A 22,926-nucleotide genomic window follows, 5' to 3' on the forward strand; every position below is an offset into this window, starting at 1 on the left:
CTCAGATAATGACCAGGCAGCATCACCTTGTACCTGTCCATTCAAGACCCAAGAATCCTGTACCCTAATGAAGGCAGACCGGTCACCTCTTCTGACATGTCTGCTCTGGTAACTACTTGTATTCCCCCTGACATAATTCTGGAGCATCTCTTCTCTTCATAACTCTGTGTTGTGCAGTTCCTCTGTTATTCCTCCTAGAAATGTATTAATTAAAATGAACTACTGGGTTTTACCATTCCCCTGGTCAAAGTGGTGTGTGTCCCTACACAGTCCCATGTGCTGCTGCAATTTTTATATTTTTTTGTTTGGCTTGTAGCATGAAATGCATGCACTTTTATTATGCAATGCTTTACTTTTTCAGACTTTTTTTTTTTTTTTTACAGAGAAAAAAACACCACACCCAGAACACGCTGCATTTTGAAAAAAGGGACAAAAACGGCAGAAAAATCTTAAAAGGAAACTACAAATAAATGCAGTGTTTGCAGAGCTTTTTATAATTTACTACAAGCCAACATGTAACATGTGGTCGCTGCATTTATTTATTTATTTTTTTGCTAAAAAGCAGAGCAATATCAAACAGCCCCCCACTATAATGCAATAATATATACATGCAAACTAAGCGTTTTCCCCCTAGAGGTCCAAAACCGTCCTCTTACTCCCCACGTAATCCTAAATCTATTTGAGTGCAATAAAAATGCTTCGTGGAAAAGCACAACCGCATCGCAAACCACGGCAAAAACACACGCAGTATTTCCTTCATATGATGCTTTTTCAACTGTGTCATCTGAACACACCCTAAGGGTCCATTAACACATCCGCAAATGGGTCCGCATCCATTCCGCAATATCGGGAACGGGTGCGGACCCATTTATTCTCAATGGGGCAGGAATGGATGCGGAGAGCACACTATGTGCTCTCTGCATCCGCATTTCCAGAGCGCGGCTCCGCAAAAAAATAGAACATGTCCTATTGCGGACAAGAATAGGCAGTTCTATTGGGGGGTGCCGGCCGGGTGTATTGCGGATCCGCAATACACCACGGACGTGTGAATGGACGGGTTTTTGCATTCACAAGACCATATTTGTCAATCACTATTCATTTCTAATGGCCCACAAAAAATGCAGACCGTGTGCTGTCCACATCCGTGCGGCTGAGCTGCAAAGATAGAACATGTCCCCTATTCTTGTCCGTTTTGCACACGGACCGCACCCATATCTTGCAGATCCGAAAACGGACCCAGTCGTGCGAATGCACTATTACGCTCTACCCTAAATATTTTTTTACCTCCATTATATATAATGCACACCCACTCTAAACCCTCAACAACTTACTATTATATCTTATCCGTTTTTTGTATTATATCGGACTGTTGGTTCCCTGATCCGGATAAATCTGATAAAGTGCCCTCTACGCGTGCTTCTACTTGATGGCCTTGGAACCTGGGATACTTGGCAACAAGCATACAGACTTTAAACATTATTTTATTTTAAACTTCATATGAAAAACTATTCATCTTAATTCTAAAAAAAAAGCAAAACCATAATCTCCCTCCAGAAATATTGGAGCCATTAATAAAGTGATTAGCGACATATCCTATCAAAAATAAATGACCTAGCCCCAATATGACTGGATTTCCAAAAACAACCACTAGAGGGCACCAATGCAGCATGTAAAGCATCAGCTGGGTCAGCGCTCCCTCAGAGGAAGCGGGATGAGGTGTGTCACTCCTACAGTTGGTTTTCTAAGAATTCCCTCTACATGGCAGATGATATGCTAAAGTACAGTTATGCCATGGGGACATCTCATTACCGAGTAGGACTTTGCAGAACTAACCCATAAGTACTGCAGGAGGATAACCCTCGGCACTGCCAAAATGCAACATTCAGGTTTTACAAGACACCCCTGTAGATCTCAGATACGGACAGGAGGAGTTCTTTTACATGTAGGTCACACAAATTTGCTGCAAAACATTTTCTATTGTTTCATGCCTAAAACTGACAACATATGAGCTAATCCTCATAATACCTAAAGTCTAAAGTAGCCGATTCCATCTCTAATCTGGTATGAAAAGAAATAAATCTGACCATCTGGTGCTCAGCCTGTGACAGGCGAGTGCTCAAATCACAGAGACTGGCAGTGCTGACGACATGCGAGTCCACACGACCCAATTCTAATCAATATCTACCCGAACGGTCGCTACTTGTAAGCAGAGTCCCTTAAGGACCTTCAGCGATCAGCTGTAATCTGTAGGGAAATCTTTTACTAAGGCCTCATGCACACGACCGTTACGTGTTTTGCGGTCCGCAAAACACGGATGGCGTCCGTGTGCGTTCCGCAATTTGCGGAACGGCACAGACAGCCATTAATATAACTGCCTATTCTTGTCCGCAAAACGCGGACAAGAATAGGACAGGTTATTTTTTTTGCAGACCACGGAGTGCTGTCCGCATCTTTTGTGGCCCCCTTGAAGTGAATGGGTCCGCATCCAAGCCACAAAAACTGCGGCTCGGATGTGGACCAAAACAACGGCCGCGTGCATGAGGCCTAAGTGCTCACTTTACCTGCAGTGGCATCACAGGAGAAAATAAGTATTACACGTGGCCCATTTAAATCAATGGGTTACCTGCGTTATACAGGACAGGTACTCCAGAGCAGGAGACACTCTTTGTAGCTTCTCTTGCTAAGAGATGAGGATATTTACCCTGAACCCTTCTCTATTAACCCAGAATTTCCTAATAGGGTAGATAAAATTGGGTTTTCTAAGCTGGTAGGTCCCTTTAAAAGGCAAGCTAAATAACTGACCTGCACCAGGTTGTATATTCTCTGGAACAGCAACCTCAATACCATACGGGAAAATGGAAAATCAACCCAAAATCATTCTTGACTCAGACTATGTGAACCTTGACAACCAAGTTTGGTTGATAATTCAATAAAATAATGCAAATTCACTAAACATTCTACCGTTCTATATATACAGCTCCTATGCAGACCTAGGTGTCCTCAAAACAAACTCTGCGCAGTCTAGGGTTATACGCTCCTCTGTCAGATGGGTAGAGATTAGAACAGGATCAGACTACACAGAGTTTGTAGTCTGTTACCATGGAGATATATAGGTCTGCACAAGACACGTATACAAAAACAAACCCCTTTTAATGAAAACTATTTGCAAAGTTGTGTCACGTTTATTTGTAGATGCACTGGAGCAGGAAACGTAACCTGTAAATATGAGGATAGGTTACCCATGATCCTTTTCCCATCCATCTCCAGGAGGACTGGAATTACAGGCTGCAGAGATGATTTTATTCTATTTTTTTACATAAAATCTTACCTGTTCTTTACTAATTTAATCTGCAAGACTCCAAACTACATATAAAAAAATATTCTTTCCACCGGACAATCCCTTTAAAGGGAATCGGTCACCTGATTTGAGCATATTAAGGTGGTACTACTGCCATGTACAATATACCACCTTATTTCTTGCTGTAGTCTTTATTTTTTGTTTCATGGTTTCATTAGCAATGTTATGCAAATGAGTGTCCAAGGTGCCCAGAGGGGCGTGATTATCCTTCTCTGGAGCCCAGTAACTCCAGGAAATCTCACGCAGGCGCAGTACCGTGGACTGCCTGCGCAATGTAGAAGCTCCTGAGGGCAACAGCTTCAAATGTGTCACTGGGCATACGCCGAGCCCAGTGACAAATTTTATTATTTCGCTCAGGAGCGTCTACATTACGCAGGCAGTCCACGGTACTGCGCCTGCGTGAGATTTCACATAGCGGAGGGGGGCGGCAGCAAAGAGTCTGGGTGTGGGCAGTTACTTATGCTGGAAGAGACGTGATTGGGCTCTAAAGGCAGGAGGGCTGGGCACTGTACGGGGTAGTTACTGGGCTCCAGAGAAGAATAATGACGCCCCTCTGGGCACCTTGAACACTCATTTGCATAACATAAAAAGTGGATTTTATCGCTAATGAACCAAAAAATGAAGACTACAGCAAGAAATAATGTATCATATTACTTAATATGCTCAAACCAGGTGACAGATTCCCTTTACCTGACCATTTAGAGATGGAATTGTGCTTATAAAGACCCAAAACTCTTGTGAATCCAAAAAACACTCTAAAAGCCCTGGAAATACACTTACAACACAATGGGGCAGGTTTACTCATGTGTCTGCGCCAAAAATCTATTAAGTGGCATCAATTGGCACATCTAGGGTTTCTACACTTTTGCCCGACACGCTTGACAAAAAGGGTGGGGCTCAGTGGAAAGTGGCGGGGCCTAAGACATACCATTTTGCGCCACAATGCTGGCGTAAAAATCTGTCTCAAATTAAGCCAATCAATAGTTGCTATAGAGCAGGGTGGCTCAACCTGCGGCCCTCCAGCTGTTGTAAAACTACAACTCCCACCATGCCCTGCTGTAGGCTGTCCGGGCAACAGCTGGAGGACCAGAGGTTGGGCATCCCTGGTATAGAGTCAGAGAAAAGTGTCTGTCCCTGCACCAGATTTATCATCCAGCCCGAGCCCCTTCCATAAATCTGATGCAGGTCTAGACGGCCGGTCTAAGCTTACACTATCTATAGGATTAGCAAATCTGGGCCAAAGTGTCTGCAGTGATTTTATAACCAAAATGAAAGATGTCTGCTGAGAGCTTCAGTTTTGCAACAGCTAGAAAGCCAGAGGTTGGGAACCACTGCTCCACAGCTTGGAGAGATCACTGAAGTTTCTAAATTTGCCAGAAGAAAAGCCTGCGGCCTGTACGTCATCGCTGCCAGTCTACACGTTTTATTTCACCCTCCTATGAAATGACTGTGGTCATGTTGTGTTGTAAATGTAATTCGTGTGTTAAAACCAAAATCAGCTCGGTCATGACGGAGTATATATACGGTAGAACTGCATTAAAAGTGGTCATACCTCACAAAGCAGAAGGTCCATGATGTGGAAGACCATGCAGAGGGGGAATTTGGCTGTGAACAAGCTCAAGAACCATTGAGAGGCGTACATGTGGGCTTCCAAATTCAGCGACGCAAAATGGGAGTAAAGGTCAGGCAGCTGATCCTAGCAATGGAAGAAACATATTACATATTACTGCACGTGAGACATTACATGCAGATCGCACACAGCCGGATCTCATGGCCCAAGGGATCAGGCGAGGATAGTAGAGGATAGTAGGTATGGCTGCTGAGGAACCTAGGGGCTCTCTGAACTTTGGAAGTTGGTCTCAGAGACTTTTCATCCATATCACATCAGAGTAAGGGTACATTGGCACGGCCCTGCTGCTGCCGAGCCCGTGTCGCAGACTGCAAACCAGGGGTCCACAAAACACGGGTACCGACCATGTGAACACTGTATCACGGTGCGGACCCACTGCCTTCAATGAGCTCGCTATCTACAAGATACAGCGAAAGATAGGACGTGTCTTATCATTTGCAGCACGGACCCGGACGCCTCTGTAGGGTCCGCAACACTGGCAAGGCAGCAGCACGGTCGTGTGAATGTACTCTTAGACATTTTTTAACTACTGGTCACATGACAGAATTAGTACAAACTGTAAAAAAACAAAAAAAACAAACATTTGCACTGTCCCAAAGTCAAATCTGGTAAATGAGAAAATATACCTAAAGAAAAGTCAACTTTGTCTCGTGTGTATGAGGGGTGTCCTGACAGCTGATATTTGGGGGAAGAAAGGATCGGGCATGCTGAATTTCAACATCCCGATTCCTTGTCTTCACAGGACATAAACCTTGGCTGGAGGGGTCTGGCACTGGCTTATTCTCCTCTCTTCATTGAAAACACATGCACGTCAGCCTAGATACATTTCCATAAAGGGGTTAGCCCAACTGGGAAATTGATGACATGACTCTAGAGATCTGGGCCCCCAAAATGAAGGAGAACACAATGCGCTAGCGTGGCTACCCCTCCATTCATCGCTACTTTCAGAGCTTTCATAGCAGGGAATGGAGGATGGCCGTGCACACACACGGCTGTTCTCTGTTAACTTTGGGGGTCCTGTACTGGAGATTCTTTCGGACACAGATGGAATATCCTAGTGATATGCCATCCGTGTCCCAGGTGGGAATAATCCTTTAAAGGGCATCTGTCAGCAGTTTTGTACCTATGAAGCCGGCTGACCTGTTACATGTGCGCTTGGCAGCTGAAGACATCTGTGTTGGTCCCATGTTCCATATGTGCCCGCATTGCTCAGAAAAATGATATTTTAATATATGCAAATGAGCCTCTAGGAGCAACAGGGGCGTTACCATTACACCTAGAGGCTCAGCTCTCTCTGCAACTGCTGCACTTTGATGGAACCAACACAGATGTCTTCAGCTGCCAAGCGCACATGCAACAGGTCAGCCAGTTTGATGGGTAAAAAACTGCTGACAGATGTCCTTTAATACAGATTTGTGTTCTTTAATTCTAATATTAAACATGGGGACAACTCCTTTAATATTTGCATGCAGCTGTACAGTGAACCTCCAGAATGAATTTTATTGGAGGGGCCCTAGGCTGATACTCATCCAAATCTGCTGTTTTCTCAATAAACATGGTATCAAAAGAATGACTGAGCTGTTATGCTTTTTATTTGGCTTGTGCAATATCAAGAAATCTGGGAGTAAGCACTGTAAGCATTCAAAAAAATCCACGCTGGAAAATATGAGGAGTGACATCCAGGCTGTTTGTTATGCAGAATGAGAGAATGAAGAAACAGATGGCCATTATTTTAAAGGGAAGGTTTGGAGTAATATTGACAGTAGCATTAGTGAGGCTGTGTGCCTGCATATGTATATCCAAATATTTAATATACAAACACAGCAAAAGCAAACACCAGCAAGGGTGCCATAGTATCTCCTACACAGGGACAATCAGAGCGCCGGGGGTAAACAAAGCATAACAAGAAGATACAATGTAACAGTTTGTAGTAAAAATAAAAGTCTATAAATATTCAGAGAATCCAAGGACTTAAAGGAGAAACTGCCTTAAATTACTGATCTTAACTTCTGGTTATAAGCAATATCCACCTATCTGCTAGATAACTGTTAGATCAGTGGGGTCCCATCCCATGTCCCCCATTTGAATGTAGTGACAGATAAGTTATGAACACTTTTTGTCATGGCACTGACCGCGGCATCTAAATTGCTAAAAGGGGAGAGGGGGCTCCCTCTCTTAACCAATCATGATCGCAAGGTGCTGATATGCCAGGCACAGGCCTTTCAGATTGACCAAAGCATTGTAGTGCATGAAATGGGAAATCAAAGGATTGCAGGTTCAAATCTCCTACTGGGAACAGAGGGTAAAAAATGTAAAGGCGTAATAAATAAATTGTATGGATCTCAAAATGGAATCAAAGAAAGCTACAAATTGTCCTTAAAAAAACTAAAATAAAACAAGCCCTCATACAGACCCCCCTGCCAAAAATAATAAAAGTTACACAATACATTATATGTACAGAAAAAGATTTTTAATATATACCAGTACTTGATCCACAAAACATAAGCCCTCAGTAAGCTATACGTTTTGAAATGCAGACATAAAAAAAGAAATAAAAAACAAACAAAAAAAATCTGTGTGTCCTGAAGTCCAAAATAGGCTGTGTGCTTAAAGGGGTTGTTCACCTTGGGGACCTTTTGTACAGAGCCCACAGTTTGGCCGGCCCCCAGGTGGGAATCATACCTATCTGACCCCCACCACTGGATTCCAGCTCAGTCAATCCCCCTCAGGTGATGCAGGTCTTGGGTCCCCCCAATTCAACATTCGGTTTTATGTGGGTCATGCGGTTGCTGCTACTGACCAACTGCAGAGGTGACGTTTGCCCCATGCATCACGTCGCTGGGTCACGGGACACATCACGGCTGCAGCCAGTCACTGGCAGGATGTTGACGCAAGGAGACCCCAGACCTGTAGCTCCCTAGGGGGAGCGATGGAACTGGAACCAAGCAGCAGGGATCAGGTAAGTATAATTCCCAACTCATGTCCAGCCACGATGGGGGGGCTGCAGAAAAGGTCCCCAGGGGTAAACAACATCTTTAAGGAGATCATATTTAGAAATCTTGGAGAATTTTAAAAACTTTAATTACATGTTTTACCATTTTAGTAACATAATAGCACTTCTTAAAAGTTAGTAGGAAAGAACCTGTCTCAGATCCTAGGTCACTATGTACAGTAAATATAGGTGTTGTTTTGGGTCATCCCTGTAAGCTGAGTGCAAATAAGGGTGAAGCCAGCTCTCATTTTCTTCATGCTCGCTCCGGGGTGCTGCCGCCTCTTTTGGCTAAATAAACAGCAGCCCCACAGCAAACATAATGCAAATGAGAGCCGGCAAATGGACGAATCCGAGAACGATTACAGAATAGAATAATGTCAAGGATGGAGTGGACGGGGCCGATCACTGAAGCGAATGCAGTTGCGCTGAAGTAACCATCCACTAAACGGTGGGCGGCGCTGTGTAGCATTGGTGCTGCTTACAAACAGCTGTTAGGCGGGGATCTGACTCCCAGCACTATCAGATAATAACCACCTACCCTATGGATAGGCTATCTGTATAGAAGTCCTGGAAACCCCTCTTCAATGTAGAAAGGACAACTACCTCTCTATGGCAATGGGATTATGGAAACCTAATAGTGTCCTAACTCATATGGGTTATTTCAGCCACTGCTTAAAACTGCTAAAAAAGCCATAAAGAACCCTTTGGATGCGCGACTCACCTGCAACAAGCGCTCAAGCTGGAAAAACTTGCAATGCAGATCTTCAAAGTTATTCTTATAGAGGTTTCTGAACTGATAGTCAAACATGATCCTGACCAAGACACAAAACGCCTGCTCTTCCGGCATCTGCAACAAAATAATAATAATAATAATAATAAAATCAGCAAGTGTTAGCGCTCCTTTCAACGGATCCTGGGCTTCCACAACATTATAACACACTTTCTTAGGCTACATTCACATCTGCGGCACATTAACTCCGGTAGTATGTTCTGGCAGAGTAACAGACTACCGCCGTTACGGTTTTTGTCCAGCAGAATACTGGAAACCTGCCGTCAATGGGGTCTGGCAGTGCGTGGTGGCGGCGGATAAGGTAACTGGTGATCTGTTCCTCTGTTATGTGCTGCAGATAAGACCGTAGCCTTAAAAGGCTATGTACTCCTTTGGGGGCAATTATTTTTTATTATTGCATTCTACTTATTTTGGGCTAAAACTATTTTTTTTTTGGGTTGGTCTTTATTAAAAATATTCAGCCATTCTGTCATAGAGGGTTAACTGTTTGCCTAGTTGTGAGAATGGTACTTTCACTTTGTGCCGGGCATCTAATAAATCTTATCTCTAAATGACTAAAGGTCATAAACACTTATTTAAGGCCTGAATTACACCAGCAGATTTTCTGACCAATATCTATCCAATCAGACCAATAGTGGGTGTGTATAACAAACGAACTTTGATTGACAGATTGGTCAGATCGCCTATTACATACACAGATCCTTTGTTATACACACCAACTATTGGTCTCATTGGATAGATATCTGTCAGATAATTTGTTTGTGTAATACAGTCCTAAGCCACATTCTTATCTGTAAGATAAGAATTTAGGTATAATGAGTGTTTATGAGCTCAGAGACCTAAGATAAGGAGCTGTCAGACGAACTGCTTGATGGGAAACAGTAAAAATACAGATCTTGTTACTAGAGAATCTCAAGGTTGTACAGAGAAAGGGGCTCAAAATTTTTAATAAAGACCAGTTGAAAGAAATTATTTTAGCTCAAAATGAATAGAATGCAATAATAATAAATATTGCCCCCAAAAAGGTGTACATAGTCTTTAAGGAACTTTTACACTGCTGAATCGAGCAGTCGATTGTCAGGATGGAAGTGTTCCTTCCCGGCAATCGCCTGCTCGTTAGTAAAGGAGATTTACATGACAATCGCTAATGCTGTCCCCATACAGAATCCTTGTTTGCCGGCAGCAGAGCGTGTTTAGACTGCACAATCTGCTGCCAGCAAATACTGATTTAGGTGTCCGCAAGAAAGATCCAATATTAGTTACAATAATTGGCAGCACCTTTACACCGGGAGATTATCACTAACGAGCGTTCATACGGGCAGTGTAAAGGGACTTTAAGGCCTCTTTCACACGGGCGTTGCGGGAAAATGTGCGGGTGCGTTGCGGGAACACGCGCAATTTTTCCGCGCGAGTGCAAAACATTGTAATGCGTTATGCGCGATTTTTCTCACGCGAGTGCAAGTTTGGTACCCAAACCCGAACTTCTTCACAGAAGTTCGGGCTTGGGATCGGTGTTCTGTAAATTGTATTATTTCCCCTTATAACATGGTTATAAGGGAAAATAATAGCATTCTGAATACAGAATGCATAGTAAAATAGCGCTGGAGGGGTTAAAAAAAATAATAATAATTTAACTCACCTTAGTCCACTTTATCGCGAAGCCAGCATCTCCTTCTGTCTTGATCTTAGCTGTGTGGAGGAACAGGACCTGTGGTGACATCACTCCGGTCATCACATGGTCCATCACCCTGGTAAAAGATCATGTGATGGATCATGTGATGGATCATGTGATGGATCATGTGATGACCGGAGTGACGTCACCACAGGTCCTGTTCCTCCACACAGCTAAGATCAAGACAGAAGGAAATTCCGGCTTCGCGATCAAGTGGACTAAGTTGAGTTAAAAAAAAAATTTTTAACCCCTCCAGCGCTATTTTACTATGCATTCTGTGTTCAGAATGCTATTATTTTCCCTTATAACCATGTTGTAAGGGAAAATATTAATGATCAGGTCTCCATCCCGATCGTCTCTTAGCAACCGTGAGTGAAAATCGCACCGCATCTGCACTTGCTTGCGATTTTCACGCAACCCTATTCATTTCTATGGGGACTGCGTTACGTGAAAAACGGCCAAAATAAAGCATGCTGTGATTTTCACGCAACGCATAAGTGATACGTGAAAATCACCGCTCATGTGAACAGCCCCATAGAAATGAATGGGTTAAACTCACGCATCGCATCCGCGCGGAATACTCGCCCGTGTCAAGGGGCCTAAGGCTCCTTACAGATGAGCGTTCAGTGAAAAATGCACGATTTAGCAGGCAAAGTCATTCAGTTTTGGCTGCGATCGCGTTCAGTTTTTATCGCGCGGGTGCAATGCGTTTTTATGCGTTTTGCAAGCGCGTGATAAAAATCTGAATGTATACAAACAACATCTCTTAGCAACCCTCCGCACTTGCTTGCGGATGCGATTTTCACGCAGCTCTATTCACTTCTATGGGGCCAGCGTTGCGTGAAAAGCGCAGATTATAGAACATGCTTGCGATTTTCACGCAACGTACAAGTGATGAGTGAAAACCAACGCACATGTACACAGCCCCAGTTGAAATGAATGGGTCCGGATTCCGTGCAGGCGCAATGCGTTCGCATTATGCATTGCACCCGCGCGGAATACTCGCTTGTCTGCAAGGGGCCTAAGCCTACTAGTATTTTGTGCTCAACACGGAGATTAACTAGTTAATCCCATTACTAGAAAGATTCAGGATGTGCCAAACACAAGGGCAGGCGGTAAAGCCTCATTCATACCTCAGTGTTCCACATATGTGTGCCATACGCGTTCTCCACTGACAGCACGCGTCCCCATGTTTTAGCACGGCCCGTGGGTCTGTTTTTTAGCACGGATGCATGCTCTATTGTGTCTGTATTCACGGATCCATCACACCCATTATAGTCTATGGGTCCATGAAAACCACGGATGCCATTCGTGTTTCATGGATCATTAGGAAGACATGTTGTTCAGTGTCAGTGAAACATGGATCCATCACAGAGGCATCAGTAACCACCTTTTCACGTGTAAATGAGGCTTAATGCTGTGCCGATCCTGTCAGAGGAGCAAAGGTCAGAATGGGAACTTAAACTGACACACGCTGCGAGTTTCTCGCATTGAACTTGCTCCGATGTGTCTGGCCTAAAAGAGCAGACAACTGCACGTGCGCACAGCCGCTCCGTTCAGAGTCTTTGGGACTGACTAAGATAGATATCCGAGTGCTGACACTGTCCAAGGGGATCTGTCACCAGTTCATGCTCTATTTAAGGGAAGCCAATGGTAGACGTACTGTATACAACTGCAACGGCGCATTCAGCGCAGAGTCAACATCTACAGAGGACGATGGTGGTGATGGGTCTTTGTCTGGATCACTGGTTAGGAATAAAAGGTGTAAATGGGTACATCTCAATTAGGCCTCTTGCACACAAAGTTATATTTTTTCTGTTTACGTTCCGTTTTTTGCATTCCATATAATGGATCCGCAAAAAAAAATGGAAGGTACTCCGTATGCCTTCCGTTTCCGTATTACCGTTTAAAGATAGAACATGTCCTAATATTGTCCGCATAACGGACAAGGATAGTGCTGTTCTATCACGGGCCAGCTGTTTCGTTCCGCAAAATACTGAAAAAGCCATACGGTCATTTGCATGAGGCCTTAAATGGTTGGGGAAGTCTCTTACCATAATAGGCACATATTTCTTGAGACTGACAAAGGCTACACAGACTGATACCACAGCAATAATGCAATTAGCGGAGTAAGGATATGAAATACTACAAGGCAGCAATGTGATCACTCCTCTGGAAAAGACATCTCCAAGGTGACCTCCAATATTTTATAACGTACCATGCCACATTGCACATGGTGTCCTGATCTGTAGGCAGCATGTTATAGAGCATGAGGAGCTGAGCAGACTGGTATATGGTAGGGATCAGCAACCTCCAGCACTCCAGCTGTTCTGTAACTACAACTCCCAGAATGCTCCAATCACTTTTATGCGAGTTATAAGAACAGCAGAAAGTGTTTGCATGCTGGGAGTTGTAGTTTCACAGCTACTGGAGTGCCGAAAGTAGCTGACCCTTGATATATGGGCTTGTGAAGAAAGATTTTGGTACAACGGACTGACTGAACTTCCTGCTCATGCTGGGCTCAGGAGTCTAGTGGGCGGTCCTGACAGTTATGTGTCTATATCACACTGCCAATCCCTGAGTGGGACCGCCCACTGGACTCCTAAGCATAGAAGGAGCAGGGATTTCAATCAATAAATTGCAAGTTATACAAAATTATTTCCCACAAAGCTATATATCAATCTGCACAGCTCCTCCTGCTCTATAACAGGTCATTAATTGTATAGCATGTTTTGCTGAATGCAAAATTCCCTAGACTGTAGCCAGTCCTCCCACCGCCATATATATCAGACTGTAGAAGGAGTGCAGCATGCTAACCGTTAAACCCTCTGCAATATCTCAGCATTTCCAATCTTTCATGGCTTGTAGATGCTAGAAAGCCTCCCCCGCTGAATGAATCACACCGCCTGTTACTCACATGAAGCAGCAGCACCGCAGCAAGGAAGCTTTGGCCCTGACAATAGCCGATATCCTCATCGTATAAAGAGTATGCCTGCAAAAGAAAGCAACGAATATAGAGGTCTGAGTGATCGGTCTCACTGCCTAAAGAGCGGTTAAAATAAAACAAAAAAAAATAAACTTTATTAATAAATCTCAATAAAAATGGGCGAATCTCTTTTTCTCATACAGAGAAAGGCAGATTACGGGAATATGCATGTAGCGGAATAAAACATATATTGTCCGCTAGTTAACACTCTGATTCCCACACACCTTGATAGGAGGGTACGAAAATATACAGGTGTATGTACCCTGTCTATCTCAGAGCTTTTTGGTGCAAAGTGGGAATTACGTGTTATATGCACTAGTTCACAGTTAGGGTGTCGGCGAGCTTGTATATGAATTAATCATTCATTGCCACAAGTCTGTAAATATGTATGTGGTCAGCCGCGCATTTGTAGTACATCAACTGTACCCCCTTTGGATTGGGGTCATGTTATGGCTGATCATATATGTTTAGACCACCAGGTCTATACTGACACTGCACCCACCAATGTCCCACTGAACATCCTGTCAGGATTGCTACATGAGGACCCCAGCTTGGAATAGAGAACCTCCATTTAGCAGGATTCCCCATTCATCGTAACTCAGAGTACAGTAAAACAATTCACCACCACCTTGTGGCTACCTAGATTTCATTCTCTCAGCCCGCTCAACGCGTTTCGGTGCCCCTTTTGTTGGGACACTTCCTCAGACTGGTAGTTCACTTAGGCTACTGTCACACTGGCGTTTTGGTTTGCGTTTGTGAGATCCGTTCAGGGCTCTCACGAGTGGTCCAAAACGGATCAGTTTTTCTCTAATGCATTCTGAATGGAAAAGGATCCGCTCAGAATGCGTCAGTTTGCCTCCTTTCAGTCTCCATTCCGCTTTGGAGGCCGAGACCAAAACGCTGCTGGCAGCGTTTTGGTGTCCGTCTGACGAAACTGAGCCAAACGGATCCGTCCACAATGTAAGTCAAAAGGGACGGATACGTTTTCTATGACACAATATGGCACAAAAGAAAACGGATCCGTCCCCCATTGACCGTTTTGGCTATGTTAAAGAAAATACAAATGGATCCGTTCTGAACGGATGCAGACGGTTGTATTATCTGAACGGATGCGTTTGTGCAGATCCATGACGGATGCGCACCAAACGCAAGTGTGAAAGTAGCCTTAAGCCGGCGGTAGACGCTGCGCAGTGTCTCGTGCAGTGTATCGGCACTGGGATATCCTCATCGTATAAAGAGTATGCCTGCAAAATAAAGCAATGAAAATAGAGGTCTGAGTGATCGGTCTCACTGCCTAAAGAATGCAGGTCCCCTCACAGGGAATATACTCCCTGCGCCGCTCCTGGTCCCCGCACCGCAGCTGCTGCTTCTCCCCGTGTGCCGATGAAAACATCCATTGTCAGGGGGGAGCAGCCAATGGCAGGTGGTGATGAGCCTCCCTAGCATCACCCGGGGACTCTAACATCACTTTTCCATGATTTAATATTACAGCCTATGGGAGTAGACAGGGCCTCATAGGAATGTCGCTATGGCAGGCCTCAGACTTCAGAAGGCCTGAGAGTACCATAGCAAAAGAACGGATCTCTCTAGGTCAGTGTGGAGGAGCCGTTTAGTCCCCGGGAGAAAGACTGCTCAGATGCTGTGGTCGCAATTGGCCACGGAATCTGCTGAGATAATTACGGATTCTACCTCCTGGTGTTTTCTGTGTAAAGTAGCTGGCACCCAGTGGCTATGACACCAGTGGCTAATCTTTAAAACCCCAACTTTGCGCCGTACATTTAGTGTACAAGTCCTACAGGGGTTAAAGGATAACATGCTCGATGTTTAAAACCACCACTAGGGGGAACCTAGAAGTTTACCGCATACTGTTATACATTGAACTCAATAACAGCCTCACCATCCCTGCACAATGACCTCTACACAGGTCACAGAGCATGCCCACAAGATTCTCCAATAGAAGGCAGTAGCCTACTGACTTCCATTATTTAGGCCGATTTTTGATGCTTTTATTGCAGCAATATAGCACATCTAATTTTAGACATTTATGAAGCAAAATATGCCAAAAAGAATAATCTACTGTATCTTGCAAATGAGAAAGCATGGCTAAGTGGGAAAGAAGCTGCGGCTTAAAATGAGTCATTTTGGGCCAAAATTGTATGGCAAACCAAAACAACCAATAGGGGGTATAAAATACAAATGTGCAAAAAAAAATAATAATAATCTTTAGACTGCCTGTCTTAGTTTGTGCGGTCTACATTTTAGACAGGACTAGTAAATCTGCCTAGTGAGTCATCATTTCTCTGAATGCCTGTTAGCAGCTCAAGCAAGATGACCTCCCCCGCAATCATGTTCAGAAAAAGAAGAAAGAAAAAGAAGAATCTACAATCAGAAAATAAACAATCTATAAAAAGAAAATGCATCACAGTCATCTACACAAAATACAAATATGAAAACTACAGTATTTCCTGCACCATAATACTAATTAGTTCTTCCATTATGGAAGGGCTCACTAGTACACAGTAGGACCGGGGAGCAGTGAATACAGTGCTCCTTGTGCTGGCTGTACTGACCGCTCCCTGGTTTTCTGCCGGCGCTACGTACTGTGCTGTGACCTGGCGTCACACAGCGTAAGCGCGCACAATGACCTGATGCTGTGCGATGTCAGGTCACAGTGCAGCGCGGTGCTGGCAGAAGACCAGGGAGTGATGAATGCAGGAAGAGTTCTCTGGATCTGCGAGTGGCGACACCATCCAGAGAAGAAGAGGTACGTTTATTTTATGTTTGAGTTGAGGTATGATGGGGGTGATCAGAGGTCTGATGAGGCATTAGGGTCTGAATTGGAGGTCTGATCTAAAGTCTGATGAGGAATGTGGGTCTGATTTGGGGGTCTTATCTGAGGTCTGATGAGGAACGGGAGTTTGATTTGGGGGTCTGATCTGAGGTCTGATGAGGAATGGGGGTCTGATTTGGGGGTCTTATCTGAGGTCTGATGAGGAACGGGAGTTTGATTTGGGGGTCTGATCTGAGGTCTGATGAGGAATGGGGGTCTGATTTGGGGGTCTTATCTGAGGTCTGATGAGGAACGGGAGTTTGATTTGGGGGTCTGATCTGAGGTCTGATGAGGAATGGGGGTCTGATTTGGGGGTCTTATCTAAGGTCTGATGAGGAACGGGAGTTTGCTTTGGGGGTCTGATCTGAGGTCTGATGAGGAATCTGGGTCTGATGAGGAATGGGGTCTGATCTGAGGTGACATGAAAATTGAGGGTCTGATTTGAGTTTTTTTTTTTTTTTCTCCTCTAAAACTTATGGTCAGGTGCATCTTATCGTGCGGAAAACGAGGTAAAACAGAAGAATATGTATCAGAATCATGTATATAAGGCTACTTTCACACTCGCGTTTTGTGCGGATCCGTCTTGTATGTGCACAGACGGATCCGCACTAATAATGCAAACGCTTGTATCCGTTAATAACGGATCTGTTTGCATTATTCATAAATAAAAAAAAGTCTAAGTCAAAACGGATCCGTCTTGACTTACATTGAAAGTCAATGGGGGACGGCTCCGCTTTCAATTGCACCATATTGTGTCAGTGAAAAACGGATCCGTCCTTATTGACTTACATTGTAAGTCTAGACGGATCCGTTTGGCTCCGCATAGTCAGACGGTCACCAAAACGCTGCAAGCTGCATTTTAGTGACAGTCTAAAAAAATGCAACGGAGACCAAACGCAGCCAAATTGATGCATTCTGAACGTATCCTTATCCATTCAGAATGCATTGGGGTTGAACGGACCAGTTTTGGGCCGCTTGTGAGAGCCCCTGACGGATCTCACAAGCGGACCCAGAAACGCCAGTGTGAAAGTAGCCTAATCTAAAAACTCATATACATCACACTCATACATAAAATAAATTGAAAATCCAAAAATAAAAAGGTACATAAAAAGAATCCATATGGCTATTTTGGTTTAATGAGGAAAAAATGTATACATTCTCTTTAAATTAAAAATTCATAGCAATTTCCACGTTCGCCATGCTGACAATGTCAGGGCAGAGTGATGGAAATGTACTCTGTCATTTATACAGTCTTTCCATTATCCTTTTTTTTGCAGTCCTTAGACACATCCTTAAACCGGGACATGCACACATCTGTCATATACCATGGACTTGATGGAAGTTCTGAGCATCTGATGTGAAAAGTGCCATCATGCAGGAACCATTCCCCTGAGTGCTGTATACAAATCGGGGAAATATGCCAAGGTCAGCTGGAGATTATAATTCAAACTGATGACTGAATTTAGTAAAGTGTTGCGAGGGTCTCACTCAAGGGGCAAAAATCTGTTTGGTCATTGATCAAGTTAGTTTGGAAAAATCATCGCCTCTGACACTCATAATAATGTCTCACCTTACAGATCTTGTATAGAGAGTCTTGTCCATCCCCCTCCGTGTCCTTGAAGTAATCGTGTGCGGGGAACGTGCGGTGGATATCTCTTTTGATGACACTCTCTTGGGCAGAATCCTGATAAGACAACATAAGGCACAGCTGTTAGCGTCTTTTATTTGTAAAAGCCTGCATGATAAATCCGGCAATACCCAGTGGTCCTAAATGAATTATCTTGTACTCGGTGAAGCAAGGGAAGAAGTGACACCTCCACTGACTTCAATGAACACGGACTGTAACGTCTTACAATAAAGTCACATTTTATTATTGCAACAATGCAATCGTAATTTATAAAGAATTGCGGGGGGGGGGGGGTCATTGAGGCTTGGTGCCTGGGTAAAGTTAGTAGGAGAAATGTAGAAGGGTTAACAATGGCAGCAACTTATAAGATTTTAAGGACGATTCAACAAATGTTGGTAAGCCAGCCATTGATTTTCCATAAGCGACGGATAAAGATCTGTCGGTTGGCAGCTTAGACGGCTAATTCCTCCATTAGCAAGAACGTTCATTCATTTGGGGAAGCACTTATGACACGAGTAGCAAGAAAAAGATCTAATACGCATCACCATCTTGGATCTGAAATAAAGTCTAAAGGGGTTGTTTCAGGTAGACGACCGTAAGGACATCATAGGGTGGCCCCCTATCATGACCCCCCTCCTGCTATGAGCCAGAACGGAGAGTGGATGATTGAGAGAGGCTCCAATTCTTACTCAAGTAGGAACTACAATTGTATATAGTTATGTATTTTATTGTATGCTTCTGGCCAAGGTTACCAACAAGGAATGGATGACAAAGGGTTAACAAGGAACAGGACTAACCACTCTGTCCCTCCGCTTTGGTAAGATTGGGCTGGTCCTGCTTCCTGCCAGGAGGGGAGGGTTCCTGTCTAGACAGTGCGAGGAGAGGAAGCCCTCTGTAGAGCTCCTGCTCGAGAGTCTCCAGACAGAACTACTCAGACCTGCCTCAGACAGCAAAGTGAACCGCTACAACCAACATCACAGACACTGCTGCAAGGTGAGGGAATATAGCCTGGAGACCCATCACACAGAACGTCATTAGGCCGGTACCACCTATAGGTGCTAAACTGCAGCCCTCCAACCTGCCTCTATATCCTTACTAGCTTACTAGGGCAGAGAGAAGATTTTCACTTAAGTTTTTAATATTGAAGACCTATCCTCAGGATAGGTCATCAATATCAGATGGACGGGGGTCCGACACCTGGCACCACCGCCAATAAGCTGTACGAGGAGAAGGCACGTGCCTGTTTCTCTTACTGCTTTCCAAAGACATAGCAGCAGGAAGAGACACAGGAGACTGCACGCGGGCATAGCATGTGCCTTCTCCTCAGTACAGCTGATCGGCGGGGGTGCCGAGTGTCAGACCCTCACCGATCTGATATTGATGACCTATCCCGAGAATAGGCCATCAATATGAAAAACCCCTTTAAAATACATTCCCTTTAAGAAATCAAAAACTCTCTCTAAAAGCAATTATAGGGAGCACAGAGACAAGCTACGAAATTCTAAAACCCTAAAGCTCTACGATACCAATAATAGCACTGAAGATTTAATAAATCTTTCTAGTCCGGCAATAACCATGCAAAACCTGACATGCTAACAGCAGAAAATGTCCTTGGGCAAATATATCACGTAGAAAAAAAATACAGCGATGTGAAACAACATAAAACTATTAATAATTTCTGGTCTTTGGGAACTGAGCAAAATATAAGAAATAAAATACAGAATATTGTGGGTGTAAAAAAAAATAATCCAGTAATATATACCGGTATATAAAAAAGATCTATTGTAAAGACTCAAGGAGCAGTCACTTGGAGGAAAGATCTCAAATGAATCACATGGACTTGAATTAACGTTATGTTCAGGCTGAGATCGCTCCACGTTGATCCACTGAGATACGGTTTCCTCTTCACAGTTTCCACTGCTGGCTTGAGACCTATTTTCCTGTAGAAGGTGTCAATTACTTGTGCTAAGGAGCTTCGTTCTTGTTCTCGGAGCACGTCGTTCTGAAGGAGCTAGCTGTCGGCCTTAGGACTTGTCAGAGGAAACTAAAAAAAAAATTAAATTGCCTGTCTAATGGCTCCCCAAATAATCCTGTCTGCTAACACAGACTTCATGTCACTTCTTTCGAGGGTTGCTGTCACTTGCAGCTGGCGGAGGAAGCCATTTTATACATTTGAACTATTATTTATCAGGACTTAAAACAATCGCAATGAATCACTGGGGTGACATATCGTCATGAACTATTGAGGAGAAATATGTTCTTCTTGTTCACAAAAACTAATCTGACTTAGACTTTATCCATTGCCGTTTACAAAATGAAAGCTGGTTGGTTGTGATAGCCAAAAAGCAGCCATTGCCGATACATGATTCGCTTTAGGTCTGGGCCCAAGCGGCTGTAAACCAGTTTAAAGGGTGTTTTTCAGGATTTACATATTGATGGCCTATCCTCCGGATCGGTGGGGGTTAGACACCTGGCATTGCTGCCCATCAGCTGTTTGAGAAAGCTGCTGCGCTACCAGAGCTTTGGTGAGCACTGTGGCCTCCTCACAGCTTACCAAGCATAGTGCTGGCCATGGGTTAGCGGCTGTGCTTGGTATCACAGCTCAGCACCAATCGCTCGGCCATGTGACCGAGGAACGCAACGTCACTGGCCTAGGAGGAGGTCTAAGTGCTCACGAAGAGTCTCAGCCTCTTCGTACAGTAGATCGGTGGGGGTGTCGGATCCCTACCGATCAGATATTTATGGCCTATCCTGAAGAAGTTGTCCCACCATAGGCCTCGACATTATATTGACTAGATACAAGTCTGATTGGTTGGGTGGTGTGGGCACCCCATGATCTTAGTGTTATTGAGCATTCTTTCTGGTCACTCTCCATTAAAGGGGTTATTGGATATCCTCTATGTTTAGGGCAGGCCATCAATGTTTGACCACCCAGCTACTCAGCACACTGCATGGGCAACCGAGTGCCCTAAAATTAATAGGGTCTTGCAGCTGAAAAATATTTCAAGGGGCTTTCTGGGATTAATAGGGTTTTCACCAGATTTGCTGATGTAGTTGCTTTCTTTATCTACATCTTCTATATGCTTTTTTTTTTTACTTAAGTTTTCCAAATACGTTTGCACTATCCCTCTGGTTTGGATCCATTCTATATGTAGCACTTCCTGTGGCTGTATCCAACTAATCCCATGATGCACTTCTCCTTCCTCTGCCAAAGCTCCAGCACCTCCCCTAACAACACTCAGCTACTTTATAGCTCCTCCCACCCATCTAGCTACATATACACTCCCCTATCACTGCCCCTAACCACACCCAGCTACTTTATAGCTCCTCCCACCCATCTAGCCACATAGACACTCCCCTATCACTGCCCCGCCCATGGACAGATCATCACAGGAAATAAGAAAGAGCTGCATGGACAAGGTCATGTGACCACAGCCCAGAACAAAGGATAGGAGCAATAGAGGTAAAAGAAATACATTACAAAATCACAGCTGTCTTCATAAATAATTATTTTAAACCGAAAAACCCTTTTAATGAAATGGCTCCAAAGCTTTGCTTTAAATCAACACAATACACGTGGTATGGATATACACGTCCTCTACATGTGTAAGCGTACATATTAAACATCCATACATTATAACAAATTTCCTTTCGAAGGGCCTTTAAAAGGATCTGCGAGCCGTGGTGCACTACTGTGTGAGAGAACGTCCATAAAAGTCGGAGTATGCCCAAAGGACCTATCATTTCAGCCCATTACTACAAATATATTTGTAAAAATTATTTTGAGGCAGCCAAGAAAAAAATTACGAGGACAAGAAATTCATTACGTGTGTATACCTGAAGGAAATCTCCTCCTCGCACATAACCTGTAGACAGTGGTGACATTTTGGGCACATTGAGGAGCACCCATGGACGTCATACGCCTATTTTACCACAGTCAGAGCTAAGAAGTGAACGTTGCTTACTGTTCTCCATGACGAGGCTCCAAGTCCCACAAGACATATGATTGTTCACATTAACTAATTCAATTTACTTTTACATGAAAAGATAAATATACCCGGGATGGGAAAATAAGGCAAAGCAAAGTCATAAAACACAATAGCAGCAGTTTGGATATTTAATGCACTAGCAGGAGATTTTTATCCAGAGTGTGGTATCAAAATGACTTCAACCCTGTTCAGTTGGGTAAAAACATATTCCTAACGCGCCAGATTGTTTTGCTACAGCCACCAGGTGGAGCAGAATTTTCACTTGACTTTCAATCCAAGATACCGTGCTGAAGGCAGTAACGTTACTACCAGGATCGGCAGCCTTTAAAGAGATTTTTCCAGTATTAGAAAAAGCATGGCTGATGTCTTCCAAAAAACAGCACCATACCTGGCCATGGATTAGGCCTGGTATTGCAGCTCAGCTCCGATTAATGGGGCTAAGCTGCAATACCACAGACAACCTATTGACAGATGAACCCCCCTGCCGATCAGCTGTTTGAAGAGGCTGTAGCATCCCAGTTAGCACCGCGGCTTCCTCAAAGCTTACCATTGGATAGTGGCCATGGCTGGTATTGCAGCTCAGACCCTTTCACTTGACTGAGCTGCGCCTAGGTCAGGGCTGGCCAACCTGCACCCCTCCAGCTGTTGTAATACTACAACTCCCACCATGCCCTGCTGAAGGCAGACTAGGCATGCTGGGAGTTGTAGTTTTGCAACAGCTGGCGAGCCGCAGGTTGGCCATCCCTGGGCTAGGTCATATAACTGAGCGCTGCCAGGAGTTGGACGTCCGCCATCCTGATACTAATCCTGAGGATAGGCCATCAATAACAAATCCAGGATAACCCCATTAACATGCTCTTGCTAAAATCATAACGACACAAGGGTGAAGTAAACTAATACCTTGTGTTATACTCTACTTTTAACCAGGGTGGCACTAATACTCAAAATGGGTGAACCCATAGGAGCCACAACATAGTTCGAGGCCATTAGATCTTGGCTCGTACTCACATTTTAGAAGACTCGATGGACTACAACCTGCAACTTTCCAGCTG

At 44.1% G+C, this 22,926-nt stretch overlaps 1 protein-coding gene across 2 annotated transcripts in view; it reads right to left on the reverse strand.

Moving 5' to 3' along the window:
* RABGAP1L (RAB GTPase activating protein 1 like) overlaps positions 1-22,926 on the reverse strand; it is a 327,249-nt gene that overhangs the window by 81,441 nt on the left and 222,882 nt on the right. For both annotated transcript variants that reach the window (XM_044301795.1, XM_044301797.1), the window contains exons 14-17: positions 17,829-17,942; positions 13,360-13,434; positions 8,702-8,827; positions 4,911-5,054 (exon numbers count right to left, since the gene is read on the reverse strand). In XM_044301795.1, the coding sequence (XP_044157730.1) occupies positions 4,911-5,054; positions 8,702-8,827; positions 13,360-13,434; positions 17,829-17,942 (459 nt within the window). The remainder of the gene's footprint in view (positions 1-4,910; positions 5,055-8,701; positions 8,828-13,359; positions 13,435-17,828; positions 17,943-22,926) is intronic.

This window comes from Bufo gargarizans, chromosome 7 (genome assembly GCF_014858855.1).
Source record: "Bufo gargarizans isolate SCDJY-AF-19 chromosome 7, ASM1485885v1, whole genome shotgun sequence".
NCBI classification, from domain to species: Eukaryota; Metazoa; Chordata; class Amphibia; order Anura; family Bufonidae; genus Bufo; species Bufo gargarizans.